Source organism: Malaclemys terrapin, chromosome 1, assembly GCF_027887155.1.
Source record: "Malaclemys terrapin pileata isolate rMalTer1 chromosome 1, rMalTer1.hap1, whole genome shotgun sequence".
In the NCBI taxonomy this organism is placed as follows: Eukaryota; Metazoa; Chordata; order Testudines; family Emydidae; genus Malaclemys; species Malaclemys terrapin.
In genome coordinates, this window is record NC_071505.1 from 133,912,117 (window position 1) to 133,939,508 (window position 27,392).

General features: G+C 45.7%; 1 protein-coding gene across 6 annotated transcripts in view; it reads left to right on the top strand.

Annotated features, from left to right (window-relative positions):
- The window catches only part of TSPAN11 (tetraspanin 11), a 198,278-nt gene that overhangs the window by 49,886 nt on the left and 121,000 nt on the right, over window positions 1-27,392 (top strand). For all 6 annotated transcript variants that reach the window (XM_054039563.1, XM_054039584.1, XM_054039555.1 and 3 more), the window contains one exon: window positions 13,018-13,209. In XM_054039563.1, the coding sequence (XP_053895538.1) occupies window positions 13,018-13,209 (192 nt within the window). The remainder of the gene's footprint in view (window positions 1-13,017; window positions 13,210-27,392) is intronic.

Consider the following 27,392-nt stretch of genomic DNA (forward strand, 5'->3'; position numbering starts at 1 on the left):
GATCATCTCAGTTTTGTACTGAGACTTCACAAAGACTTCTGAAAGGAGCCTTGTAAAATGGAGACATGCCTGGGGAACACTAGTGGAAGTAATATCTAACAGCTCGCTACATACTTGTAGTTCCATTTCATTTAACAAAAACTTAGACGGGGGGCCTGAGCCATTGCTTATTGAAGTGAATGGAAAGACTCCCATTGATGACTTCAGTGCGCATCACATCTGACTCAGGATGTAGTGAACTCTTTTACACTTAACTTAAAGTGAACATTAAAAGAGGTGATGAATGTTGAAAGTGTGGAGGGGTTGTGGAGCTTCTGAAGGTATGCATATGTAACTCACACCTGCTTGGTGTGGCACGGTGTTCTGCCCTCCCCCGTCCCCAAGTGGCAGCTAGACCAGCTAGAGATTTATGTGTCTGCTACAGCCTTGGCTAAGAGACATGTGTCTTTTGGCTCATGCAGTAGAGGCTCCAGAGGTCCCAGATTTGATCCCGGTTGACAACGACTGGGGTCTACTGGCATTACACGTGCACCAGAACCTTACTTTGAATGCAAATATAGCATTAAGGACTGCAGTATTTGTACTGGTCATGCTGGCCCTCACCAACCCACAGAAACTGTCGTTCCTTCACACAACAAATGTTCACTTTTGCAAAAGTGGAAATCCATCCCTTCACCAAATGTCAAGGTTTGCATTTCAGGTACAGATGAAAATAGTTTGTTTTACTCCTGGGGGAATTCTGCGGTACTGCGCACCCGCAGAAAATGCCCCCCCGGCAGAATTTCATTGCTTCCCTGGAGAAAATGACAGGGAAGCAAAGGGAAGCCATGCGAGAGGGGAGGGGAAGGGGGGCATGGGGATGACCAGGGACTCAGTTTTGGGGATATTGCCCCCCCAAACAGAGGTGAGGGGGCACCCGGGGTTACGTTCCACTGCCCCCCCCCCCAATTTAAGCGAGGGCAGAGCTGCCCAGCTGAAGGAGGCTAGGTCTTGACTCTGCTGACTCTGAAGCTGAACGCCACCTCCTGAGTCCTAGTACCAGTCGTGCTCCCCTTCTGTGTGGTGGGAGCCTTCCTGTTTTCTGTGCAACAGTGAGTGCCTGTGGTGGGGCTGAGTAAGGGGGGGGGGGGAAGGAGAAGAGGCAGTAGGGAAGGAAGGGGGGGTGGAATAGGGCAGGCAGAAGGGAATGTGGGAGTGAGGGGAGGGAAAGTTTGTGTCCATTTATTCTTTTGCGTAGAGACTGTCCGGTTTGGCCAATGTACATGGCAGAGGGGCATTGCTGGCACACAATGGCATATATCACATTGGTAGATGTTCAGGTGAACAAGCTCCTGATGGTGTGGCTGATGTGATTAGGTCCTATGATGGTGTCCCCTGAATAGATATGTGGACAGAGTTGGCATCGGGCTTTGTTACAAAGATAGGTTCCTGGGTTAGTGTTTTTGTTGTGTGGTGTTTGGTTGCTGGTGAGTATTTGCTTCAGGTTGGGGGGCTGTTTGTAAGCGAGGACTGGTCTGTCTCCCAAGGTCTATGAGAGTGAGGGATCGTCCTTCAGGATAGGTTACAGACAGCGGCGGCTCCAGGCACCAGCGCTCCAAGCGCGTGACTAGGGCGGCAAGCCGTGGGGGATGCCCTGCCGATCCCTACAAGGGCAGCAGGCAGGCTGCCTTCGGCGGCATGCCTGCGGGAGGTCCACCAGTCCCGCGGATTTGGCGGCAATTTGGCAGCGGGTACGCCGAAGCCGCGGGACCGGCGGACCTCCCGCAGGCATGCCGCCGAATCTGTGGGACTGGGGACCTCCCGCATGCATGCCGCCGAAGGCAGCCTGCCTGCCATGTTTGGGGTGGCAAAAAAGCTAGAGCCGCCCCTGGTTGTAGATCCTTGATGATGCGCTAGAGAGGTTTTAGTTGGGACAGAAGGTGACAGCTAGTGGCGTTCTGTTACTTTATTTGTTGGGCCTGTCCTGTAGTAGGCGACTTCTGGGTACTCTTCTGTCTCTGTCAATCTGTTTCTTCACTTCAGAAGGTGGGTATTGTAGTTTTAAGAACGCTTGATAGAGATCTTGTAGGTGTTTGTCTCTGTCTGAGGGATTGGAACAAATGCAGTTGTATCTTAGAGCTTGGCTATAGACAATGGATTGTGTGATGTGGTCTGGATGGAAACTGGAGGCATGTAGGTAAGTATAGCGGTGAGTAGGTTTCCGGTATAGGGTGGTGGTTATGTGACCATCGCTTATTAGCACAGTAGTGTCCCGGAAGTGGATCTCTTGTGTGGACTGGTGCAGGCTGAGGTTGATGATGGGATGGAAACTGTTGAAATCCTGGTGGTATTCCTCAGGGGCTTCTTTTCCATGGGTCCAGATGATGAAGGTGTTATCAATGTAGCGCAAGTAGAGTAGGGGTGTTAGGGGACGAGAGCTGAGGGAGCGTTGTTCTAAGTCCATAAAAATGTTGGCATACTGTGGGGCCATGCGGGTACCCATAGCAGTGTCGCTGACTTGAAGATATATATTGTCCCCAAATGTGTGACTCTTGTAGATTACCTGGCCCACAGGATTTGTTGGAGTTGAAATTTATAAATACCTTGGGCTTCAGTCTCAGGTTTTGATTATCTCAGGTTCCCATTATTACTTCATTATCTGGACACACCCTCAAGTTACCATCTAAGTAACACATCCTAGAAAATATAAGAACATAAGAATGACCGTAAGGGGTCAGACCAAAGGTCCATCCAGCCCAGTATCCTGTCTACCGCCAGTGGCCAATGCCAGTGCCTCAGAGGGAGTGAACCTAACAGGTAATGATCAAGTGATCTCTCTTCTGCCATCCATCTCCACCCTCTGACAAACAGAGGCTAGGGACACCATTCCTTACCCATCCTGGCTAATCACCATTAATGGACTTATCCTCCATGAATTTATTCAGTTCTCTTTTAGACCCTATTATAGTCCTAGCCTTCACAACCTCCTCAGGCAAGGAGTTCCACAAGTTGACTGTGCGCTGTGTGAAGAAGAACTTCAGAGTATCAATTCGTATGTTGGGTTACAAGTACTTAAGTAAGAGTTTGGTAGCAACTTCAATGATTTCAAAACTAGTTGCAGATGTTTTTCAAATTTTTGGTGCATTTCAGGGGTCATTTAATTAGTTTTAATCTACCTGAAAGTGCTTTGTCAAAGTGCTGGAATTTTGTGGTATTAACATAATCAATAGCTCTTTTCTATTCACACTGGGTTCCATCTGTTTCAGAATGTCATGAAAGTATCTTGCAATCTCCTATTAAGCCTTGCCAATTATTTTCTCTTCAGATTGACTGTTTATGTAAAAAAGTTAATCTGTCAATGAAAACACGCACCCTTTTGGCCTGCATTCATAAAGGTTAAATAGAGTTGCCATTGATATTGTGTTAAATGATTGGGCTATTTTGTAGAATGTACATCTTTATACTCAATGGACTATTGCCCTAACATAGCCAGTGACTTAAGCAAATGCATAACTTCAACCCTGTGAACAATTACATTGATTTCACTGAGGTTTATACCAGCTGAGAATCTGGCCCAATAACATAGTTCAGGACCATCCCCTGCCTTTGTGGAGTAACTACAATGGATCACAATGCAGTTTTTAAACTTGCTGCCTATAGAGTAAATTACCCCCTTCCTCAGCAGATGAAAAGGATGCCAGGTGCAGATCCATTGTGCAATGGGTGAGGATAAGTTTTGGGAGGCTGCCCAGGGGTGCAAAGTGTGAAGCCCTATTCCTTGGGGACTCCTTATGCAGCATCACACAAAGGCACATGGGGATGGGAAAAGTGTGGGGCCAGGAGATTCAGCACACTGAGGTTGCAGAAGACTATTTCAGCTGTTGGGCTAAAGCACTCTCCATGGAGCCATGCCACATCCTGGCGGGGAGACTCCCTCCCAGGGCCAGCTCCAGGCACCAGCCCAGCAAGCAGGTGCTTGGGGCGGCCAAGGGGAAGCGGTGGCACGTCGGGCTCTTCGACGGCAATTCACGGCGGGTCCCTCGGTCCCTCTCAGAGGGAAGGACTTGCCGCTGAAGTGCCACCGAAGAAGAAAGCGGCACAGTGGAGCTGCCACCGATCGCGGCTTTTTTTTTTCCCTCCCGCTGCTTGGGGCGTCAAAAACCCTGGAGCCGGCCCTGCTCCCTCCTCACCCCATCTGCCCAGTCCAGCTACTCATGTGGGGTGCTGAGGATTTGACTTATCGTGCCCGCTCATACCAGTGCATTTTAGAAACGGTGGGTCATTATGGAAGCTTTTATCAGCCATAAATAGGCAAAGTTTTAAGTTTTGCCCTTCAGTAGGTTTGACATAGCATCCCCCCCAGGAGGCACAGAGGAGAGATCTATACCATAAACGCATATAGCTAAAAGTCCTTAAGACTTCAAATAGAAAAGTGAGACCCCCTGAAAGAGCACCATCAGCAAATCTGGGATTGTATACGGAGAACAGCATTAAAGAGATCCAGGGAGACGCAAGACTTGAGACCATGAAAATTCTTGTATGAGTGAAGCATGGCAAATGTTCTCAAATATGCTATTTACAGAGAAAACAACATAACATTTCCAGTGCTTGAGGGAAACCTGCTCTGAGTGCTTGGTGTGAGCGGTCAGTTTTAGCTAAAGCTACTGGAGTTAGCATAGGGCTCTCTCAGGACACTGAGCTGAGCTGTAGTTAGTTCAGCAGTTAGAATGGTTAATATTTTGAATACTAGTCATTGCTCGAAGTGCGTGCAGGGTTCCAAGGGGAGAGATTGCTTAACAGAATCAAAAAGTCTGCCTTTGCTGCCACAGGGTATAAGCAACTCCCATGGAAATCAGTGGGAGGATCAGGCCCTCAGGGGAAAGTTAGCTGGGATTCTAGTTCAGGCAGCAGCAGAGACATTTTCAGCTTGTAAGGGGAGGCATCAGCTGTGATACGTAACCGGTTGCCAAAGTGGGGTAGAGGAGAGGGGTGTCCAGGCCAGTGCAAAGAAGGGAGAAGAAGACACAGCGCAGTTTGCTCTCCCTCCTAAAAGATGGCAGCCACCAGGATGTTGTAGACACCTGTTAGATTGGAAACTCTTTGGGTTTGGGGGGGGGCTGTCTTTTTGTTCTGTGTTTGTACAGCACCAGGCACAAAGGGAGGCTGATCCATGACTGGGGCTCCTAGGTGCTACACCAATACAAATAAACAATAATTAATAAAGGCTACAATCCCACAGGTGCTTAAGCCAATCTTTTTCTTCTTTTGAATATTAATATCTTCTGGTTTTTACTACAAATTCATCTGTTTCTACAGCCCTTGTTAAATATTAGTTTCCCTTTAAGCCAGAGGTGGGCAGACTATGGCCCACGGGACCCTCCTGCCCGGCCCCTGAGCTCCTGGCCCGGGAGGCTAGCCCCCGGCCCCTCCCCCACAGCCTCAGCTCACCACGCTGACGCCAGAATGCTGTGGGCAGCTGGGCAGCACAGCTGCCGAGCTCCAGCCTGACTCTGTGCTGCGCGGTGGCATGGCTGGCTCCAGCCACAGTTGCGCCACCAGCCACTGGTGCTCCAGGCAACGCGGTAAGGGAGCAGGGGGGATTGGATAGAGGGCAGGGGAGTTTGGAGTGGTGGTCAGGGGGCGGGGGTGTGGACAGGAGCACCACCAGCTTTTTTGCTGCCCTAGGCGGCGGAAGGTCCCACCCCTGAAATGCCGCCCCCGACAGAGGCGGCGGAAGGTCCCGCCCCCGAAATACTGACGACGACCAGGGTGGCCGAAGATCCGTCCGCCACGGTCGCCGCCCCCCAAATGTTAGCGCCCTAGGAAACCGCCTCGGTCACCTAATGGGTTGCAGCGGCCCTGGGTGTGGATAGGGGGTGGGGTGGTCAGACGGCAGGGAACGGGAGGGTTGAATGGGGGCAGGAGTCCCGGGGGGCAGTCAGGAAGGAGTGGGGGTTGGATGTGGCAGTGGGGGGCAGTCAGGGGCAGGGGTTCCAGGGCCGGTCTTGGAGAAGGGATGGTTGGATGGGGCAGGGGTCCCGTGGAGGGGAGGGGGGCATTCAGGAACGAGAGGAGGGGTTGGATGGGGCGGTGGGGGGCAGTCAGGGTGGGGGTTCCGGGGGGGGGACAGGGAGCGGGGGGGGGATGGGGCAGGGGTCCGGGGGGGACCATCGGGGAATGGGGGGTTGGGGGCAAGAAGCAGGGAGGAGAGGGGGGTGGGGGCAAGAAGCAGGGGGTCCTGGGCGGGCCGTCAGGGAGCAAGAAGCGGGGAGGGATAGGGGCGGGGGCCGGACCACGCCTGGCTGTTTCTGGAGGCACAGCCTCCCCTAACCGGCCCTCCATAGAATTTCCGAAACCTGATGCAGCCCTCAGGCCAAAACGTTTGCCCACCCCTGCATTAAACAACCCCGAATAATGCGACACCTGGGTATAGCCTATCCAATCTCACGTGCTACCTCTGTAGACAATTGCATTATCCTGCTTTAAATCTCGCCTTAAAACCCACCGAAGTCGTGTTGCCTACAAAACACTTGAGAATGGCTAGGCAGCTGAGGGAGGTGAGGGGAGGGAGGTGATTGCAGCTTATTTTGCTGTTCGCATCTGTCTCACGGTTACCTTGTGCTTTTCCCTTCTGATTCTTGTCTACTTATTGTCTCGTTTTATAGCTGGATTGTAAGATCTTTGAGGCAGGGACCAACTTTTTGTTACAAATGCGTACAGTGCCAAGCAGAATGGGCCCTAATCTCTGCTTGGTGCCTCAAGTAGTACAAATAATAATTAAAATGTCCTCCTCAGGAGGCAGGAAAACCATTAGCCTCTACTTCTGGCAAAGTGCTGCTCCCGAGTTCAACCAAACCTGAGTAACAAAAACAAAAGTGAATAATAGCTTCTTCCTGTGCCCCATCTTCTTGCCAACTACTGCTCAAAATTCACTCCCTCAGTCTTGCATTCCACTCTAGACAGCCACTCCTGAGCTATCTACTCCTCCCCTCCTTAAAAGATGAGAATTTAGAAAATTTGCTCTATGATATGGCTCTCACTATTTTTTGTTTTATCCCTCATCCCTGCTTTCCCTAGCCCCTTTCTTTGTCTGTTATCTTAATTACACTGCAAGGCCTTTGTGGAAGGGAATGTGTCTTTTATTAATCTCTGTAGTGTAAAGGAACATGCAAAGCTATGGTGCTACATTGATCAAATCTTGCACAATTCTACTTGATCGGAATGAGTCATTCTGGGGTTTTGTTTTCGATGAGGGATAATTATTTTTGGGAGTGGGTGAGTAAAATATCTGATTTTTCTCATTAATATCACTCCACTCAACCTGGCAAAGGATAGGCAAGTTGATTTTGTTCCTGGACTAGTTCATTTTCATGACAGCTTTGCTCTAGGCTTCTACAAATGCTTATTAATGATTGTGAGCTCAGACACAGGAGGGGCTGCAGAGGAGGAACTTGCTGGATTATTTTCTTCCCACAGTTCCCTCCCTTCTCCTTCCATCAACGGGTGGGATTTGTTTCTTCTCCTCTGTGGAAATGTCACATGTCCATTATCGTCTGCACGTATCCATTTAAGTACATGGAATTAAACTAGTGTAAAATTTGTGAGAGAGGAGAATCAGGCCCAATTACTGTGTCCAGTTGAAACTGCAGAGGGAGTTTAGAGAAGCAGAATGTAACTGTCCAGAGCAGGGGAGCTGGAACAATTTTTATAGAGGGGGTGCTGACGGCTGAAACCATGTATTTGGGTTGTTATTGCACCTTCAAGCAGAGGGTGTGGTAGCACCCCTTGTTCCAGCACCTATGGGCCAGAGTAGAGTTGGTAACATCATCACAGTTGCACAGTTTTTAATTTGTTGTCTGTGATTATCTTAGCACCTGGTAGCCCTAGTCATGGACCAGAACCCTATTGTGCTAGGCACTGTGCAAACATAGAACAAAAAACCAGTCCCTGCCCCCAAGCGCTTATAATCTAAGTGTCATACAGTAGACAAGAGATGGATACAGGCAGACGGGGGAGCACAAGGAGACAGTATTAGTCAGCATGACAAATAGTGGTCTCAGCACACCAGCAGCCTAATCATTATCAGGCTTTTTTTGTTATCAACATGGGAATGGAGAATTTTGAGGATGCATTTGAAGTTGAATAATGATATTGCTTTGCAGATGTTTACAAGGAGCTCCTCCCAAGTGTGAGGGGCAGCATGGGAGAAGACACGAAGATACTTGTTTCAGAATTTTACAAGTGGTCAGTGGAGGCTGGCATCATGGGTCTATTGGAGGCAGAAACTGACATTTTGGTAATGAATGAGAGAAGATAGGTAGGATGGGGATAGACCATGAAGGCCCCTTAAAATGAAGACAAGTATGTTATGGTGAGATGCAAAGAGAAGGGGTAACATAGGCTAGGGATATCATCTTTGCAGCACCATCCTGAATGGATATGAGTGGGTCAAGATTGCATTTGTTGAGGCCAGATAAAAGGATGTTGCTGTAATTGAGACATTAGATGATGAGGGCTTGGACAAGAGTTCTAGCTGTGTGGATGGCCAGAAAAAGCCGTATTTTAGAGAGGTTTTGTAGAAAGAATCTGCAAGATTTAGACATAACTTGGATGCAGACCTAGAGAGAGATCCGAGTTGAAAATAACACCCAGGTTGTGAGCCTGAGTGACAGGCAGGATGGTGTCCGTAGTGGTTGAGAAAAGAAGTGTGAGAAGGGCTTGGAGGGGAAGATTGAGGTCTGTTTTACCCATGTTGAGCTTGAGTTGACAAGAAGCTGCCAGAGAGACAGGCTGAGATGTTCATTTGGACAGAAGACAGGTCTGGAAATCTGTGTGTCATCAGCACAGAGATTGTAGCTGAATTTGTATATGTGGCTGAAATTATGCAGCAATAAGATGTAAAGGGAGAAGAGAAGGGGACTGTAACAAGGTTGGGACTCACCACCACGGCGCCTCCTACTGGCTGTCTCAGGAATTAGCTCAGTCCAGTGGAGCGTCCCCTCTCGGTAGTATCCCGCCTGTCATCTTGCCCTCGGTTGGCTTCTGAGCCCACGTCGCTCACCAACTTGCGGCGTCCTCTTCAGGACCACTGCCCTCTGGCAGTGCCCCTCAGTCCATCCACACCCCCTTCTGGGGTCAGGGGGGTCAATCAGCAGTCTCTATGTCCAGCCACTGTGGTCAACCACACCCCCCAAAGTCTAATCCCTCCTGTCAGGGATCTGGCGTGGTCTACAATGGCTGCTCCCTACGGCCAATGGCTGGGTGTACTGCAAGGGGGGAAGGGGAGAACCCAGGCCTGCCCACTACTCTGGGTCCCGGCCCAGGGACCCTCTGGCGGCAGCCTCGCTGTCCTCCTTCTCTCCCCTCGTCTGTCCGCTTCCCTGGGCCGCTTCCCCTACACCCGCTAGGCCCTTCCCTTCAGGGCCTGCAGCCTGGCAGGCCTCAGGCTAGAGCTCCCTTTTGCTCCCCGAGCCTGGCCAGCACTGCACTGTCCGCGGTGCTAGTCTCCCTGCTCTGGAGACAGACCTTCCCCTGTCAAAGGCCTGGGACAGACTGACTGCTCTCTCCCTGAGCAGCGTTTTTATAGGGCTCAGCCTGGCCCTGATTGACTGTCTCCAACCTGGGCCCTGACTGGCTCCCAGTAAGCCCTTCTCCCATTGGCTGTGCATCTGCGCAGGCCCACTGGCCTGCCGCAACCCATACTCTCAGGGAGTGGGGCAGCCACCCCACTACAGGGACCAAGACAAAGCCCTGTGGAACACCCACAGAAAGCTAAGGGGGGAATGAGGAGGATTACCGAGGTAGGAGAAGAACCAGGAAACGAAAAGAGTAATGGATGCCAAGGAAGGATGATATGTTTTTTTTTTAAGAAGAAGAATATGGTCAGTGGAATTGAAGGCAGCTGACAGGTCAAGAAGGATGAGAGGGGGTTCTGCTTTTGAGCTTAGCTAGGAAGAGGTCATTAGAGACTTTGGGAAAAGCAGTTTCAGTGGAGTGGAAGAGGTGAAAGCTGGATTGGAGAGAGTCTAGAATAGAATTGGAGGAGAGGAACTCCAGATAGTGAATATAAACAGCACATTCAATGAACTTAGAGAGGAAATGGAAAAGGGAGATATAGCAGTAGGTGATGAAGCAAATGGGGTAAAGGGTGGCATTTTTTAAGATAGAAGAGACTAAAGCATGTTTGTATTGTGAGGGGAAAGAGCCAAAGAAGCATGAGAGGTTAAGGAAAAGAGTCATGGGGGATAAGAGTATGTATGAGGGAGATTGGGATAGTGGTCACTGGGGCAAATGGAGAGATTAAAGGAGGACAGCAGACGAGACACTTCTGCATTTATGATAGGAGATAGGGTGGTGAAAAGGCAGCTGGAATTGTGGGCATGGGATTCAGTTAAATTGGAGAAGTACAGTTGTTTTGCAAAAATGATGGCAGAAATGAAGGAGGAGAGAATGAATTTGTTCTGGAGGAAGTCGGCCTGGTCACAGGATTTCTGCCAGACACGCCCCGCAGCACGTGACCAGGAGCACAGGAAGTAGCTATTGGGGGTGAGCCCAATAGGGCTGGTGGCTGGCAGGGCAGATCTTGCAATGGGAGAGAGGGCAAAAGAGTCAAGCGTGTAGAAGAGTGAAGCACAGAGAGAGTTAACAACCGTATCAGTGGAAGAGAGGGCAGGGAGGAGAGGGCTGAGAAGAGACAAGAAGTCATCAGTGCTGATGGACTGGAAGTCATGGAAAGGCCAAATGAAAGGGCATGGGGAGTGCTGGTGGGTGATGCTGAAAGAGCCCCGGTGATGTTCAGAGAGGGGAAACTCAGCAACAGAGAGATCAGAGAGAGCAGTGCTTGGTGAGGACCATGTCAAGTGAACATCTCTTTTGGTGAGTGGGAGAGTTGAATCAGCATTGCCAGTTGAATGAAGAAGTGTGGGGGAGGAAACTTGTAGCTAAGTGGTCAGAGGGGTCATCCACATGGAAGCTGAAGTCACCAAGGATGAGTGTGGGAGACTGTGAGGAGAGGAAGACAGAGAGCCAGGAGTCAAAATCAGAGAGGAAGGCTGACGAGGAGGAGCTGGGCAGATGGTAGAGATGGACATGGAGTGGGGAGAGGAGAGAAGAGTCAGATACAGTGCTGTTCAAAAGAGGAGAAAGGGGAGGAACAGAAGATAAGCCCAACACCCCGTCATGGCCTCATCCAGGGCAGAGAGTGGAGAAGGAGAGGACTCCATAAAAGAGTGCAGCTACAAAGGCAGTGTCAGCCAAAGGGATCCAGGTTGCTATGAGAGCCGGGAGCTGGAGGGAGTGAGATATGAGGACGTCATGGATTGTTGTGATCTTTTTGGGTATCGAGTGTGAGTTCCAGAGACAACGAGAGAAGGGGGGGCATGGGCATGAGGTTAGGAATGGTGCCATAAGACAACTGGAGGTGGTGGCAAGGATGGGTGTAGGAGGAGGAGAGGGTGGGGAAAGAGGGAGAGCCAGGAATAGAGCAAATGTCGCCAGACTTTAGGAGAAGGAGACTGAGGAGGATGTGGGACCTGGATTTCTGCTGCTGGGAGAATGTGGGATGGAGAGGGGAAGAGGAGCAGGTAGAGTTGATTGGAACTGTGGAGGGTTGAGAGTAATAAGGATATTTGTTTTAGCACCTTGTTCTCTATCTGGGATTCAATAGATGCATTTTCAGACAGCAAAATGCTAAGATACACTAGGAAAGACAATACATTTGCAGTGGGGAGAGTGGATAGTTAGCATTATTAAAACAAAATATACTGTGTTGTTGCTTATGAGTTTTAGCCAGCACTGTGCTTCTTAGAGCTACATGTGTAAGACACGCTTATCTTGTGGAACTTCAGTCTGTTCTGCAGTGCAGGGTTTCATGGAATAGTTTCCCCAGTTGTTAAGTTTTCTTTCGTGGTAAACACTGTTCTAATTATTTTAATCACTCAGTTGTCAAATCTGCACTGTATAGTTTTAAGTGGCGTGGAAAACAAACTTCTTAACTTTTAGTGGATCGGTAAGTAAACATCATTGGGACTAACCAGTTTCTTGAACTTAGCGGGGAAGCACATATTTGGGCTAGGGGGTATTGTACTGGGGAAAAAATGAGGTTCTATAGCAAAGTGAGGATGGGTCAGTTAGGGACTCTTAGACTGAGCTGGTTGTCCTTTGAATATTATTATACGACCCAAAGAACAGCAGCAGAGTGAAGACAGTCTGTTTATTCATAACTATACCATAAATAGGTGCTCTGATACCACAATATGGATTCAGGATTTAAAAACAAGATTAGATTATTAGAATAAGTCTATTAATTAATCTTTTTAATTATTTGACCAGCTCTAATAATAAAAATAACATTAGGTGCTAAGCCATTATGTCAGTTCCTGCGTTGCTGTTACCAACAGCGCAGGAATTGCAATAATGGACTGGCTTCTAATCTGGTCATGGTGTTTTTGATGTTGTTGCCATTTTCTGACATCAATGTCCCATTCTGAAAGTGTCACCCTTGTGCTAATCAGTAGCAGAAATCCATGGCCTTGAAGGTCAGCTTTGCGGTGGAGAAGAAATCAGTGGCATGGAAACTGGTTATATACTAAACTTAACTTTATTTACACATGTACACCTTCCCTGAAATGATATAGTCAAACAGTATGCCAGTCAATCCCCTCTTCCAGTTATTTTAGCATAACATCAATGGCCAATTCCCATTGGGAGCAACTCTGCCTCAAGAATTGCCTCTGATTAGAACCCAGGGCACAGAGCGAACTCTCCTGTTACTCATACAGCTCCCTCTCTCCCAAAATTGCCTCTGCACAAAACATTGTGCAACTGAAAACTAACAGCAACACATAATGTCTTCCTAAGTGTCAAAACTTGTTTGCACACTAAGAACTTGGAAGACTGTGTAACAGCACCACCTGATGACTCCTAATTGCCCAGATAGCTGAAAACGAGATTAAGCAAGATACAAGTTCTAAATGCAAAATTAAAATATTTTGAAGTGTGGCTTCACTGTGTACATTTCCTTCTCCTTGTGTGCCACAGGTGGGTGGTGCTGCAGTGATGGCTGTTGGCATATGGACCCTTGTTGAAAAAAGCGACTATCTGAATATCCTGGCATCTAGTACATTTGCCGTGTCTGCATACATCCTGATCTTTGCTGGAGGTCTTGTGATGATTACAGGTTTTCTGGGATTCTGTGCAATCATCAGGGAACAAAGGAGCTGTCTTTCCGCAGTAAGTAACTGGATTTTATCTTTCATGGAAGCAGACTCTTACTAATAAGGATCTAATAATCCCTCTGTTGAAGAAAAAAGGGCAGGTACAACATTCTGCTAGTGCCTTTACTTGGCCTGGAGGTGGACTATGGCATGAGGAAATGTATCCTTTACCAAACAAGCAGCATCTTTTGAGGGTGACTTCCCACTATGGCAAGGATTTTCTTTTGTATTTGTGATACGATTGAAAAACTATTGCTGGATACCCATGCAATAAAATCAGCTAAAGCAACTTTTAGCAATTTTATCCAATCCAGGTTGGATTCAGAAAAGCTCTAAAGTTACTAGTGAAAATGGACACCCAAGGCCTTCAGAAAAGTGCTGACTGCCACATCCAAACTCAGTGTTAAATGACAGCAGAAAAATTGCAACTTCTTTCTCGCCTGTTTTTCTCCCTATTTCTATCCAAAATTTCCGTAACAAAAATGTTTGTATTGCTTTTTACTTCGGTTCACTCTGCAGAGCCAATATAGCTCAGAGGGAGGAAGTGGGAATCTATTCTGGCTTGTGCATTATTGATAGAGTTATTTACTAAATGCCAATTAAATGGCCACTCAGTTACAGCTGGGCAAACCCATTGGTGAGAGAGGAATTGCACAGGTTTCACTGAGGGCATGATCCGAAGACAATGACTTGCACATGTTCACTGAAGTCAGAGGCAGCAGAAGCTCTCTTTGAGTGGGGGACGGAGGTGCATAAGGAAACCTAAACAAAGCACTGTACTAAGCATAGCTACTGGGGAGAATCGGGGCAGAGAGGGGAAGGAAAGGTTGGAGCTCTGTATGCTAAGCAAGGGGAGCTCCTGAGACTTGATGGAGGGAGATCAGCCAGCTCCAGGCTGGGAAGGGAGTTCCCAGTGGTTCGTGTCCCTCTTGCCAGGGTAGCTGCTCCTGGCTCAGTCACATCACCCCAATTTCTACCTGGCCTGATCCCAGATATTGCAGTGGCCAATCCAGCCCCTCGGGATCCTGGTCTTGCTTCCACTCCAAGAAGCTGCAAAGCCCTACCCTGCCTAAGTAGCCTGAGCATGTGCAGTGTATGGAAGATTGCCGCACACACATGCAGTTTACAGGGAGCGCTGTTTCCCAGAATGTGTAGCAAAACAACTCACGGAGGCAGGAAACATAGATCAGCCCCCATGATACTTCCATTGATGTGGGCTAGCGCTTGCTGTCCCCTCACCCCCCAGTTTTACCACCCCTGATTGAAGTCATAATTGGGCCCCTAGAATCTTTATTACTGTGCAAGAAACAAAAATCCCAGCTTGCCTGTCAGACCCTAGGCTGAGTTTGCAGCGCTGGTAGTTAGAAAAACTACTTTTTACTTGCAAACTGAGCACATTTGCCTGGAGTCACTGAAAGACCAGAAACATGGCACCCTGCAATGGTATTGTCGGTCACAGTGTCAGTTTTTAGAGATAAACCATGGCTTAAGAGCTGATGTTCCTGGTGGAGGAGTATAAAAGGAAATTAGCAGTTTATATAAGTGATTAAACACCAAGTCAGACTTGAGTGGTTCATAGACCTTGGGCTGGCTGTAAGGGTGGATGTCAACCTACAAGAAAAATTCGTTAGTAGAAGTTTGTCCAGCAGTCTCCATTCAGTTTGCGAAGTAGTATCATAGAAGTGTAGGACTGGAAAGGACCCCGAGAGGTCATTTAGTCCAGTCCCCTGCACTCATGGCAGGACTAAGTAATAACTAGACCATTTCTGACAGGTGTTTGTCTAACCTGGTCTTAAAAACCTCCAATGACGAAGATTCCACAACCTCCCTAGGCAATTTGTTCCAGTGCTTAACTACCCTGACATGAAGTTTTTCCCAATGTCCAACCTAAACCTTCCTTGCTGCAATTTAAGCCCATTGCTTCTTGTCCTAACCTCAGAGGCTGACGAGAATAGTTTTTCTCCCTCCTTCTTGGTATTGTCTTCACCAGACAAAACAAACTCAATTTTTTTCAATCTTTCCTCATAGGTCATGTTTTCTAGTCCTTTAATCATTTTGTTACTCTTCTCTAGACTTTCTCCAATTTGTTCACATCTTTCCTGAAATGTAGTGCCTAGAACTGGACACAGTACTCCTGCTGAGGCCTTATCAGTGCAGCGTAGAGCGGAATTACTTCTTGTGTCTTGCTTACAACATTCCTGTTGATAAATCCCAGAATGATGTTCGCTTTTTTTTTTTCAACAGAGTTACACTGACTCATATTTACCTTGTGATCCACTGTAACCCCCAGTTCCCTTTCTGCAGTACTCCTTCCTAGGCAGTAATTTCCCATTTTGTATGTATGCAACTGATGGTTCCTTCCTAAGTGGAGTACTTTGCATTTGTTGTTATTTAATTTCATCCTGTTTACTTCACACCATTTCTCCAATTAGTCCTGATCATTTTGAATTATAACCCTATCCTCCAAAGTACTTGCAACCCCTCCCACCTTGGTATCATCTGCAAACTTTGTAAATGTACTTTCTATGCCATTATCTAAATCATTGAGGAAGATATTGAACAGAACCAGACCCAGAACTGATCCCTGCAGGTTTCCACTTGATATGTCCACAGTTTGACTGTGAACCACTGATAACTGCTCTCTGGGGACGGTTTTTATGCATCCACCTTATACTAGCTCCATCTAGGTTGTATTCCCTAGTTTGTTTATGGGATGATCATGTGAAACACTTTCAAAAGCCTTACTAAAGTCAAGATATTACACATGTACATTCAGAGATGAATCCAGCACAGAGCCCTCTCCTCTCTTAAGGCCCTGTCTGCTGGAAGACCATCAAAAGTCCTGCCTCTACAGTGGCTGAGAGGGTTTTTCCCTAAGCATTCTGCCATTTTCTGAAGTTCCTTGGGATTGCAGTGAGCCTTTCTCTTCCCCCCCCCCCCATCCTTCCTTTTCCGTTTCCCTCTTCTCACTCCCACATCCCAGGGCTGCCAGATATGTTGGATCTACTTCTCATTTCCACTAAGGCCCCTTTACACCTACATTTGCTTCACAACCCCTTTTCACCGCCAAAGCAGTGTAAAGGGGCCTTAGTGGAAATGAGAATCAGATCCATTATCTCCAGAGGAGGCATTTACAAGCTTGGGGGACAAATTTCTTATAACATAAATGGTTACTCTGGAAATAACAAAGAGTGTTGTGACTTCAGGGAGGCAACAAGTAGCAGGAGCAAATAAAATTTTAAGAAATGAATATGGGAATTTTCATTAGGTATGTCAGAGGGTAGCGACCCACTGAAGGAATCAGGGCAAGGCCCAGCTACTTCTAACAGGGCTCCAGAAGGGAGAATGAGGCAGCTCAGGTTCACCTGGGAGTAGTTAACTCACTGAGTAACTGGGAGGCTGTTAATTAGGCAAGGAAGCATAAAAAGCTAAGGACCTCAGTTAGAGGAAAAGCATCCGAGGAGACAGCTGGCTGATGGAGAGACAAGGGATTGTAGAGCGAGGACCCTGCCACAGATTGGTGAGACTGTTCCAGGCAAACTCAGAGCTGGCCTACACGGGAAATTATATTGGCATACCTGTCTCTCTGGTGGGTGTGAAAAATCTACAGCCCTGAGAGATGTAGATCGGCTGACCTAACCCCGAGATAGACGGTGCTACTGCAGTCCTTAACTGCAGACATACCCTGATTCTGTAAAGAGGGAGAAACAGGGCAGGAGACTGGGGAAGACTACAGAGGTAGGAAGTAGCTCAGGGAACAGCAAGGGACTGAGGAGGACTGACTCTGGGTGTTCCAAACAAGGGCCTGAGCTGGAACCCAGCAGAGGTGTGGTTCTGGGTTCCCCTACCTACCCCAGCCAGAGACGGTTGGAGAAGAAACTCTAAACCCAGGAGTTTCTAGCCCCTACTAGAGCCACACTCCACTACAAGGAGATACTCTGGAGACCATAGTGCCCCTTCTGCAAGAAATAAATAATCACAACTGGGAGGGGAATACAAGTAAAATGTGTTTATATTAATTCTAGCTCTCCAAAATTGGGGTATAATTCCAGAGTCAGAAATGAACAGGAGCTGATCTAATTAATCCATAACTCTAATTATTCAACTTTTTATTTATTTTATGTCTCATGGAACATCTGGAAAATCTGGGTTCACCTGTGCAGCAAATTATATGAGCTCAAAACAAAATTGTTACTAAACAGAATGAACTTCAAAATTATCCACAAGATGTTAATGGTTCTCTTATAATGTGACAGTGTCTCCCATTCACATGGACTTTTTAACACTTCTGAATTTTATTGCATTATTTAGTTAAACTTGGGCCAAATCCTTAAACGCCTATTCAGATAAATCTCCATGAAACACAAAAAACTAGTGTTGTGAAAAAAATTGAAATTTCAAAGTTGTTTGTACTGGACCAACTTTTCATTCCCCCCTCCCAATTTTTTTCGTGACTTTTTAAAACACTTTCCCCCCAAATGTTGTTGAAAACATTATCAGAAATAACATTGAAATGCATATTGATATTTTTTGTATACTGAAAAAATAGTTTGATACAATGAAAAATGTCAATAATCTGGATCATGATTTTTGAACTAATTTGTGGGGGGAAGGGGAAAGAAATGGTTCATGAGGAAATGTCAACTATGTAAATTTGGGGGAAATCATTTTTGAGAAAAAGCCATTTTTCTCTGATTAATTTTTTTTATTGATTTTCATATAAAACAGACAATGAAAAGTACAAAAAGGTAAATAACTTACAGCTTGTAAATGTTTCCAAATACTGTACATTTCACAGGATATCCATAAAATTATGCAATTTTACAACTTATCAAATCTACAAGACCAGACAACACAAAACCGGACAACACTACGCAGATATAACATGTGAAGTGGTGGTAACAGTAATAAAATAGAAGAAGACACATAAATAAGTAGAAGAGGAAAGAAGGGAACTAGGGGTGGGGCAGGGGAGGCGTTGGGGGGCAATGGAGGTCTCACATTATTTGAGCTATCTTTCCACTTTTTTCATCCAGATGTATCTAGAAATGGGGTCCAATTTTTTTCAAATTCATATAACTGCTCTCTACAGCAATAAGCTATTCTTTCTGTGGCTGTTAACTCTTGTTTGAAAAAGGTTGACCAGCTCTAGCTTTGAGTGATTAAATTCTGAGTAAGGACTTCCAGTTTAGATTCACTGATTTCAGTGGGGTTTGAAAGTGATCAGAAACTCTCAGGATCATGACCTGTGCTTATGCCCATGAAATGGCTTCAGTTAGATACAGGGGGACCCACTATAACAGCTTGAAAATAAGCATGGTGCATTGGCAAAGGTGAGCCAAATAGGTCATACTGTGACGATTTTAACTGTAAGGCCATTAGTCATGCTTGATTACATATGGTTATCTTAATAAGAAGGATTGTATAGCAGCAGCGGCCTAAGAATTTGTACAGTCACTGCTTACGGATACACAATTGAATCTAAATCTGAAACATTTTGTCTGCTAAAACGATGAAAGTGCTTAAGGGAAGATTTAGATTATGCTTTTTTCCTAATTGACTGCACTCAAACTGGATTTTCAGCAGACTATTTTATTTATAAAAGTTAATTCATTAATACTTCTTTAGCAATTTTCATTCATGGAACTCCAAGTGCATCACAAAGTGGGGGTGGAGGGCAGAGTATATTATCCCCATTTTTAAGGTGGAGCAACTGAGGCACAGAACAGTGAACTGACTTTCCTAAGATTTCACAGCAAGTCAATATCAGAGCTGGGAATAGCTCCAACGTTGTTTGACTCCTAATCGTGTGCCCTATATAATCACTAAGATGAGATTTCTCTCCACCCCAGAAAGATATTTAAAGGTATTGAAACCCCTGAAACAATCAGGAACTATATCAGTTACAAAACCAAAAATATATGTGTAGGTGACTCTCTGAAATGTACAAACAAGAGCAGAGGTATTTCACAGTATGGAACAGTTATTTAGTTAAATAGTAATTGACCGCTGGTTTTATTTCCCCAGCCTTAAAAAAACAAAAAATCCTTCTATAGAAAAGTCATCTTTCATTTCATTTTCTTTTCCATCACTTTTGTTTCAAATTTGAGCATTGACATACTACTGACACTCTGCATATTATAAAGGCAAATGAACTGGTGAACAAACCTTGGCTGCACAGCAGTGCTCTGAGCCAAGATAAAATCTATAACTAATATGAGTAATGCATTGTACAAAAAGGCTGCCATATGGAGCCATTCATTATCCCTATGCATTTGTTATAACAGGGAGAGAGATGGGTACTCGCCTTAAATGAGCCAAATTATATTTCAGCCTATTGCAAGACTACACTGAATAACTATTAAAATGAAAGTCATAATGAACATAAAAGCAAATTGCCTCCACTGGATTTTCTCTAGCGAACAAACATCACATAATGATTGTCAAAAAAATTGGAAGCTTTTTCCGATAGATAAATTGCACCTTTAAGCTATGCAAGACTGACTCAAATCTTCTGGTGGGTCAAACAAGAGGATGGTTACACCAACATCCTCTAACTGTTGTTAGTGAGTTTAGGGCTGGTGTGAAGTGCTAGCCTATTTGCCGCCAAATGAATTGCAGGTGCAAACATGAAGGTAATAATTAGGGCTGGTAAAAATGTTTCCATTTAAGCTGCTCCTTTTTTAGGAAAGCAGAAACTTTCACAAAACTAATTTTGTCAAAAACGCAATTTTCCCACTGAAAATTTTTACCAGCCCTAATTAGTACCTTCATATTTGCACTTGCAATTAATTTGGAGGCACAAATAGAAGTATATGTGGTACCTCTAGTGCACCAACAATCATGCTGTGAAGAGGTATAAGTAATCCGTTTTGCAGGAGGGTCAGATGTTACTAGGACAAAATGCAGACACAAATGGGAGTCCACCCTTTTTGGAAATTAGCAGAGCTTTGTAATATCTGAAATGAAATCTGAGGTGGAAAGGGCTAGTTTTAAATTGTTGGTCACCAAGTAATTTTGTTTTTAAAATGTTTAGAGAAACAAGAAATGTCAGGCCAGCTCTACTATTTGTTCCTCTTACTGCCAACTCAGAGGTGTGGCTTTCACTATTTAGTTACAGGGAACACCATAGTTAAGACAAAGCAAAAGGAGCACAATTATTAACCATGGCTATCTTAAAGAAAGAAAAATAAAATATTAGACCAAACAACACACACAACTAAATACAAATGATAAACTGGTTACTTATATTACAGTTTATTTTGTATGCCTTTCTGTGGAGACCTTTAACAGAAATGACACATTTGAGTGTGTGTCACCTCTCAGGGACTTTTTTTTCTTCTTGGTAAGATAAAACCAAAAATATATTGTTTTCCAAAATTATTGTGAGTTCATTTTTAATATCTTATAGTAAAGCTACGATTTTGTCACGGAGGTTGCAGAAATCATGAAATCCATGACTTCCAGAGACCTCAGGGACTTCAGGCTGCAGTGGCTGGCAGCTACAGGGTACCCCTGCCACCCACGGGGGGCCCCCGAGCTCTCAGCTTCCTGGGGCTGCAAGAGGACCCCACAGCTTCTAGCTGCTGCAGGAGGTGGAGGCCCCTGGAGCTCCGAGCCGGGGCCCCACAGCTGCCCAGTCGCTGCGGGTGGTGTGGGGGCAGCTCTCCATTTTGTCACAGAATATCTGAGATAAAATCTTAGTCTTACTTATTAGATACTTAAAAGTGTTTAGGGATGGGCAAAATAATTTGTTTAAGGGCAAGTTAAACTTGTCTAGTCAGTAATAATAATCTAAACAATTTATGCTTGGGCAAAGTAAGTAATCTTAACAAAATCTCATGAAATTGAAGAAGATATGTAAATTAGTTACTTAACTCCTTAAGTGGCTTCTTCTATCTTAAGACAGTCCAATAACAAATATTAAGAATTTTTAATCCAGTTATAGCCCACTATTTCTTTGTTTACCAATGTTTAGCCACTGTCACCTTTCCAGGAATATGTGGTTAAACCACCTGGTGAATAATAAGAGAAATTGTTAGTAACTTATGTTACAACAGTGTTTTCATAGCCCAATAAAATTATTATAGGAGTTTAAATTTCATTGCTTAGCAGTGTCTTAGTAATGTTTCTTTCACCAATTCATGTTGAAGTTTTGGAAGGGTTTCCCTTAGATTGGTTTCTTTTTGAGTCTTCACTGTGTAGAAGCAGAAAAAGAACTGACAGAAAGGAACTGCAATACATGACAGTTCGTTAGCAAGACTCAGGCTAACTATAACCCTGATAACGCAAGATTTGTAGAAGCGAGGATTGTGTGAGGCAGGTGAGAAAGAACTGTGTAAGAAGTCATTATGACCTGGTATAGATAAGGTGTAGAAGACCTTGTGTAGATAAGGTATAGAAAATATTGTATGTTAGCAAGAGTCAAAACAAGTGAAGAAATGAGATATCAAGATGGCCTATGTATAAACAAAATGCAGCTGTCCCTCATTATTTCTGTAATGAAAGGTATAAATGCTTGCTGTAATTAGTTACCTGGGAGAGAGACCTGCTTAGCTCGCTCCCTCTGCACAATTGTGAGAGTTAATAAAGCATCTGACTTGCTGTACCTAAACAAAAGAGTGAGAACTCAGTTTTTCTCCGACACTGTTTTGTGTTTTTTATTCATTTTATTGTGGCAGTGTGCTTATAGAGATGGACAGGATAAGTCACGGAGTGCATGCTGCCTTTGTAAGGTAGCAGAGGGTGTCTACCCTACATAACAGAACTCCACAAGCTTGTTTCTGCACATTCTGGTTCTGACATGAAATGTCTTCAGGATTTTGAACCCCGTCTCTGTGAGTAATAGGGGCCAGATTTTAAAGCTATTTAGGCAAGGGAAATTGTGCTTCACAATTGTTTGGGGGGGTCAACAAACATGTGGACCAAGGGGATCCAGTGGATATAGGGTACTTGGACTTTCAGAAAGCCTTTAACAAGGTCCCTACCAAAAGCTCTTTTAAAACAAAGTAAGTTGTCGTGGGATAAGAGGGGAAGTCCTCTCATGGATCAGTAACTGGTTAAAAGACAGAAAACAAAGGATAAGTTTGTTTTCAGAATGGAGAGCGGTAAATAGTGATTTCCTCCAGGAATCTCTACTGGGACCAGTGTTGTTCAACATTATTCATAAATGATCTGGAAAAAGGGGTAAACATTGAGTTGGCAAAGATTGCAGATGGTACAAAAATACTCAAGATAGGTAAGTCCAAAGCAGACTGCAAAGAGTTACAAAGGGATCTCACAAAACTGGGTGACTGGGCAACAAAATAGCAGATGAAATTCAGTGTTGATAAATGTGAAATAATGCACATTGGAAAACATCATCCCAACTAGATATACAAAATGATGAAGTCTAAATTAGCTGTTACCACTCAAAGAGATCTTGGAGTCGTGGATAGTTCTCTGAAAACATCCAGTCAATGTTCAGCAGTGGTCAAAAAAGCAAACCATGTTAGGAACCATTTGGAAAGGGCTAGATAATAAGAAAGTAAATATTCTAATGCCGCTACATAAATCTATGTACACCCACATCTTGAATACTGCGTGCAGTTCCGGTCACCCCATCCCAAGATATATTGGAATTGGAAACGGTTCAAAAAAGGGCAATAAAAGTGATTAGGGTATGGAACAGCTTCCATATGAGTGAACAGAATGTTGGGAATCATTAAGAAAGGGATAGATAATAAGACAGAAAATATCATGTTGCCTCTATATAAATCCATGATACACCCACATCTTGAATACTGTGTGCAGATGTGGTCACCCCATCTCAAAAAAGATATATTGGAAATGGTTCAGAAAAGGGCAACAAAATTATTGGGGTATGGAACAGCTTCCATATGAGGAGAGATTAAAAAGACTGGGACTGTTCAGCTTGGAAAAGAGATGACTAAGGAGGGATATGATAGAGGTCTATAAACGCATGACTGGTGTGGAGAAAGTGAATAAGGAAGTGTTATTTACTCCTTCTCATAACACAAGAACCAGAGGTCACCCAATGAAATTAATAGGCGGCAGCTTTAAATCAAACAAAAGGAAGTAGTTCTTCACACAGTGCACAATCAACCTGTGGAACTCGTTGTCAGGGGTTTTAGTGAAGGCCAAAAATATAACTGGGTTCAAAAAAGCATTAGATAAGTACGTGGAGGATAGGTCCATCAATGGCTATTAGCCAAGATGGTCAGGGATGCAGCCCCATGCTCTGGATGTCCCTAAGCTTCTGACTGCCAGATGCTTGGATTGGATGCCAGGGGATGGCTCACTTGATAATTACCCTGGTCAGTTCATTCCCCTTGAAGCATCTGGCATTGGCCACTGTCAGAAGACAGGATACTGGGCTAGATTAGATCATTGGTCTGACCCAGTGTGGCCATTCTTGCATTCACCTTAGATGCACAGAAGTGCTTAGTGGGATTTTCAAAAGTGCCTAAGACCCTATCGATTTCAATGGGGGTTAGGTGCTTGGCTCCTTTTGAAAATCCCATTAGACACCTCTCTGCATCTTTAGATGCCTTTAAAAATCACACCATAAGTGTCTGTTGTGACTAAAACTGGTTTCCCATTTCCTCCAGTTAATGCTTTGTGTGTAGTTTATTAATTATATGATGTACTCGATGTTTAAAACAAACCCCTGATCAGTGATTTCCAAAGCTAGTGGCTATGCTATCTCTCAAGCCCAAAGATTGTTCAAACACTTATTTTTATGTGATAAAATAGCGTGTGCATCTCTAACTATTTGGAAGCGATGTAAAATTAGCTTATTGGTCATGTTAATCAAATTAGGAGTAAGTGACATGTTTTTTTCCAGTAATGGATGTGCACAGCAGTTTTGGGGCTTTAAAGATTAATTAATCCCCCAGGAGTGTGAAAATGTCGTCGGAAAGCCTATGTGTCAAATTGTCTAATTTGATTAGCTTATTTGAAATGGGTAAGGAAATTGCTCTTTCTTTGGGATGATGTGCTTCTGTTATAGAGTGATCTGTTTGAGTTTTGCACACTTGACAACGGCTTGAATGAGTTGCACTCTCACAATGAAGACTGTGTTTCATCACTGGATGCAGGAAGCTATTCCATCAATGCCCATCAGCTAGCTGAACACACAAACTAATTGTATAGCAATCTCCAGGCAGGCCCCCCAAAGGGTGGCTGTGTTGTGAAAAATGGCTTTGTGCAGTTCTGAGCATTTTGTGTCTCTCTGATTCCTCATTAGATTTGCTCAGATTACAAACACAAATACTTTTTTCCAAGCCCCAGCATTTTCTATTTGAAATTTGAGGGCTCAATCCTCCACTATGTTGAGTTTACACTGGCAAAGAGGGGTGGCTGGGGACCAAAATGGCCCTCATGTAACCTAGAGCAGGGGGAGAGATAGCTAAAGGGGGGAGGGATAGCTCAGTGGTTTGAGCATTGGCCTGCTAAACACAGGGTTGTGAGTTTAATCCTGGAGGGGGCTATTTGGGGATTGGTCCTGCTTTCAGCAGGGGGTTAGACTAGATGATCTCCTGAGGTCCCTTCTAACCCTGATATACTATGAAGTGAATGGCAACCTTTTGGGGATCAGAGCCCCTTTATAAATGTTTATGGCCTGTTGTGAACCAGTAAATAGTTCGGGGGGGATGCACTGATGTGGTTTTGCTTGGGTCCTGACCCCAAAGGGTTTGGGTCCTGCTCAGATTCACCCCACAGTGGCAGCTCCTGCAGCTGCTGTGCTGGGGGGCTGGCTGGGCTTGGCTCTCCACTCCAGGAGTTGTAACCTCAAGGGTTGCAGCGCCACTCAGGTTTGGCTCCGCCTCCCTGACTGAACCAAATTTGCATGGGTGGCATTGTAACCTGGCTCATGGGGTGGCAGAGCCACTCACTCAAATTTGGCTTATCTGGACTCCTGTCAGCATGAGAGCTGGTCCAAACCTAAGTGGCACTGGGACCCCACAGGTTGCAGTGCCTGGAGGTGAGCCCAGCCATGGGACAGGAGCTGCCACGCACCCCTTAGAAACATTCTGGCAACCCACTTTTGGCTCCTGACCCCTGGGTTGAGAAACCCTGACTTAGAGCAGCTTCAGGGCTGCTGTAAATTATGCTGCCTGCTCCAGAAACTGCATGGACTGAGGATCTGACAGCTTGCTGTGTGCTCACCCTGCCTGTCCCCACATGGGCAAACCTGTCCCTATCTCTTCCCATCTCAAATAAGCCTTCTATGCCAAGATGACAGGAGGAAGTCTCAACTGCCCTCTTTAGGGCAGCTTTCTGGGTACAGTGCAAAGCAGCCAGAACTGAAGCCCAAGCCTGAGCCCTGAAAGTCAAGCCTGGGTTCTTTCTGACTCATGCATCATCGCTATTAATAAAAGATTCTGCAGACCAGATGCTGGAGTCACTTTACAATCTTAGTTATCTTCAAATTCTGTCTTCAGTTATACCTATGTAACCCCATTATCTTTAAGAGGATTTTGTGGGTGTAAATGACTCTGAGGGCAGAATTTGGCACTAGAATTGGAATTTGGTTATCAAATCTGTTTGTGATGACAGAATAAAATCCAACTCCATCTCTCTGAGCTGTGTTGTCTCTGAAGGGATATCAGGAGTGAAAATTTATTAGGGTCTCTAAAGTGAATAAGTGCTACTCTCAACATACTCAGGAAGCAGATGTTGAGTACTAACGTGCTATTTTTACATAACCATTTTCAGAGCAGAAGCATACAGTACTTTAATACAGCCTTAAAAATTCTCATTCACCCACCCACCTGGAATGAGTAATGTTTTTTGACATATAAGCAAAATGATTTTCTTTCCATTGTTATGGTAAGGGTGGAAGAGTAGATTTTTATAGAATGTGCTTAAACTGTGAGAGAGGTTAGACACTCCTGGGGACTCTGTATGGGAGAAATGACTTGGTGCTCAACAAGAGCACACAAGCAGATACCAAGCTAGCTGCATTGCAAGTGTTTAAAGCCTAGGGACTAGGTACTCTTTTCATTTCATAGCCCAGAGGGAAGTCTGTTGGTTAAATGACCTCCTATGAGGTCATAAGGAAAGTCAGACTCCTAAATCATGAGGTTCAGTAACTTGGGAACAACAGCCACAAATACATCATGTGACTCTTGTAAAACCATAGTCTGAGATGGAAGCTGTGTTCACACCTCCTTATCCAGCCGAACCAGAGTTAGGGATATATTTGTAGCCCCAACAGTTAGGGTTACCATATTTAAAAAATAAAAAAAGAGGACACTCCACGGGGCCCTGGCCCCACCCCTTTCCCACCCCCACCCCAACTCTGCCCCTTCCCTGCCCCTTCCCCAAAGTCCCCGCCCTAACTCCCCCTCCTCCCTCCCAGCCACACGAAAAGGGCTGCCCAAGCACTACCGGCTTCATGGTTTGCCGGGCAGCCCCCAGACACTGTGCCCCAGTCCGGCGTTTCCCCAGCGCAGCTGGAGCCCGGGAGGGGAAGCGCCCAGCCGGGGGCGCAGGGTCTGGAGGCTGCCCGGCAAACCGTGAAGCCGGTAGCACTTGGGCCGGTAGCACTTGGGCTTCGGGCAGCCCCCATGCCTCCGGACCCTGCACCCCCGGCCGGGCGCTTCCCCTCCCGGGCTCCAGCTGCTCTGCTCCTCCCCTGACTCTTCGGCTCTGTTTAAGAGCTGAGCTGCCCGAGCGCTACCAGGTTCGGGCATCCCCCTTGCCTCCGGACCCTGCGCCACTGGAGCAGAGCAGCTGGAGCCCAGGAGGGGAAGTGCCCGGCCGGTGGCTGGGGTCCGGAGGCACGGGGGCTGCCCGAAGCCGGAGCGCTCGGGCAGCTCGGCTTTAAACAGAGTTGAAGAGTCAGGGGAGGAGCAGAGCAGCCGCGGGAGGGGAAGTGCTCGGCCGGTATTTTCCCGGCAATGTTTGGCTTTTTGGCAATTCCCCCTGGACGGGGGTTGATTACCAAAAAGCCAGACATGTCTTGGAAAAACCGGACCTATGGTAACCCTACAACAGTAGAACCCAAGGCCGACAGAGGGAACCATTTTCCTTGAGCAAAAGGCCTAGGCCCTCCGGGTGGTGGCAGCATAATTTTCCTCAGTTCTTAGCCCTATTCATTTATTAAGACAGGTTAGGGCAGTGGTTCTCAACCTTGCCAGACTACTGTACCCCTTTCAGGAGTCTGATTTGTCTTGCAAACCCCCAACTTTC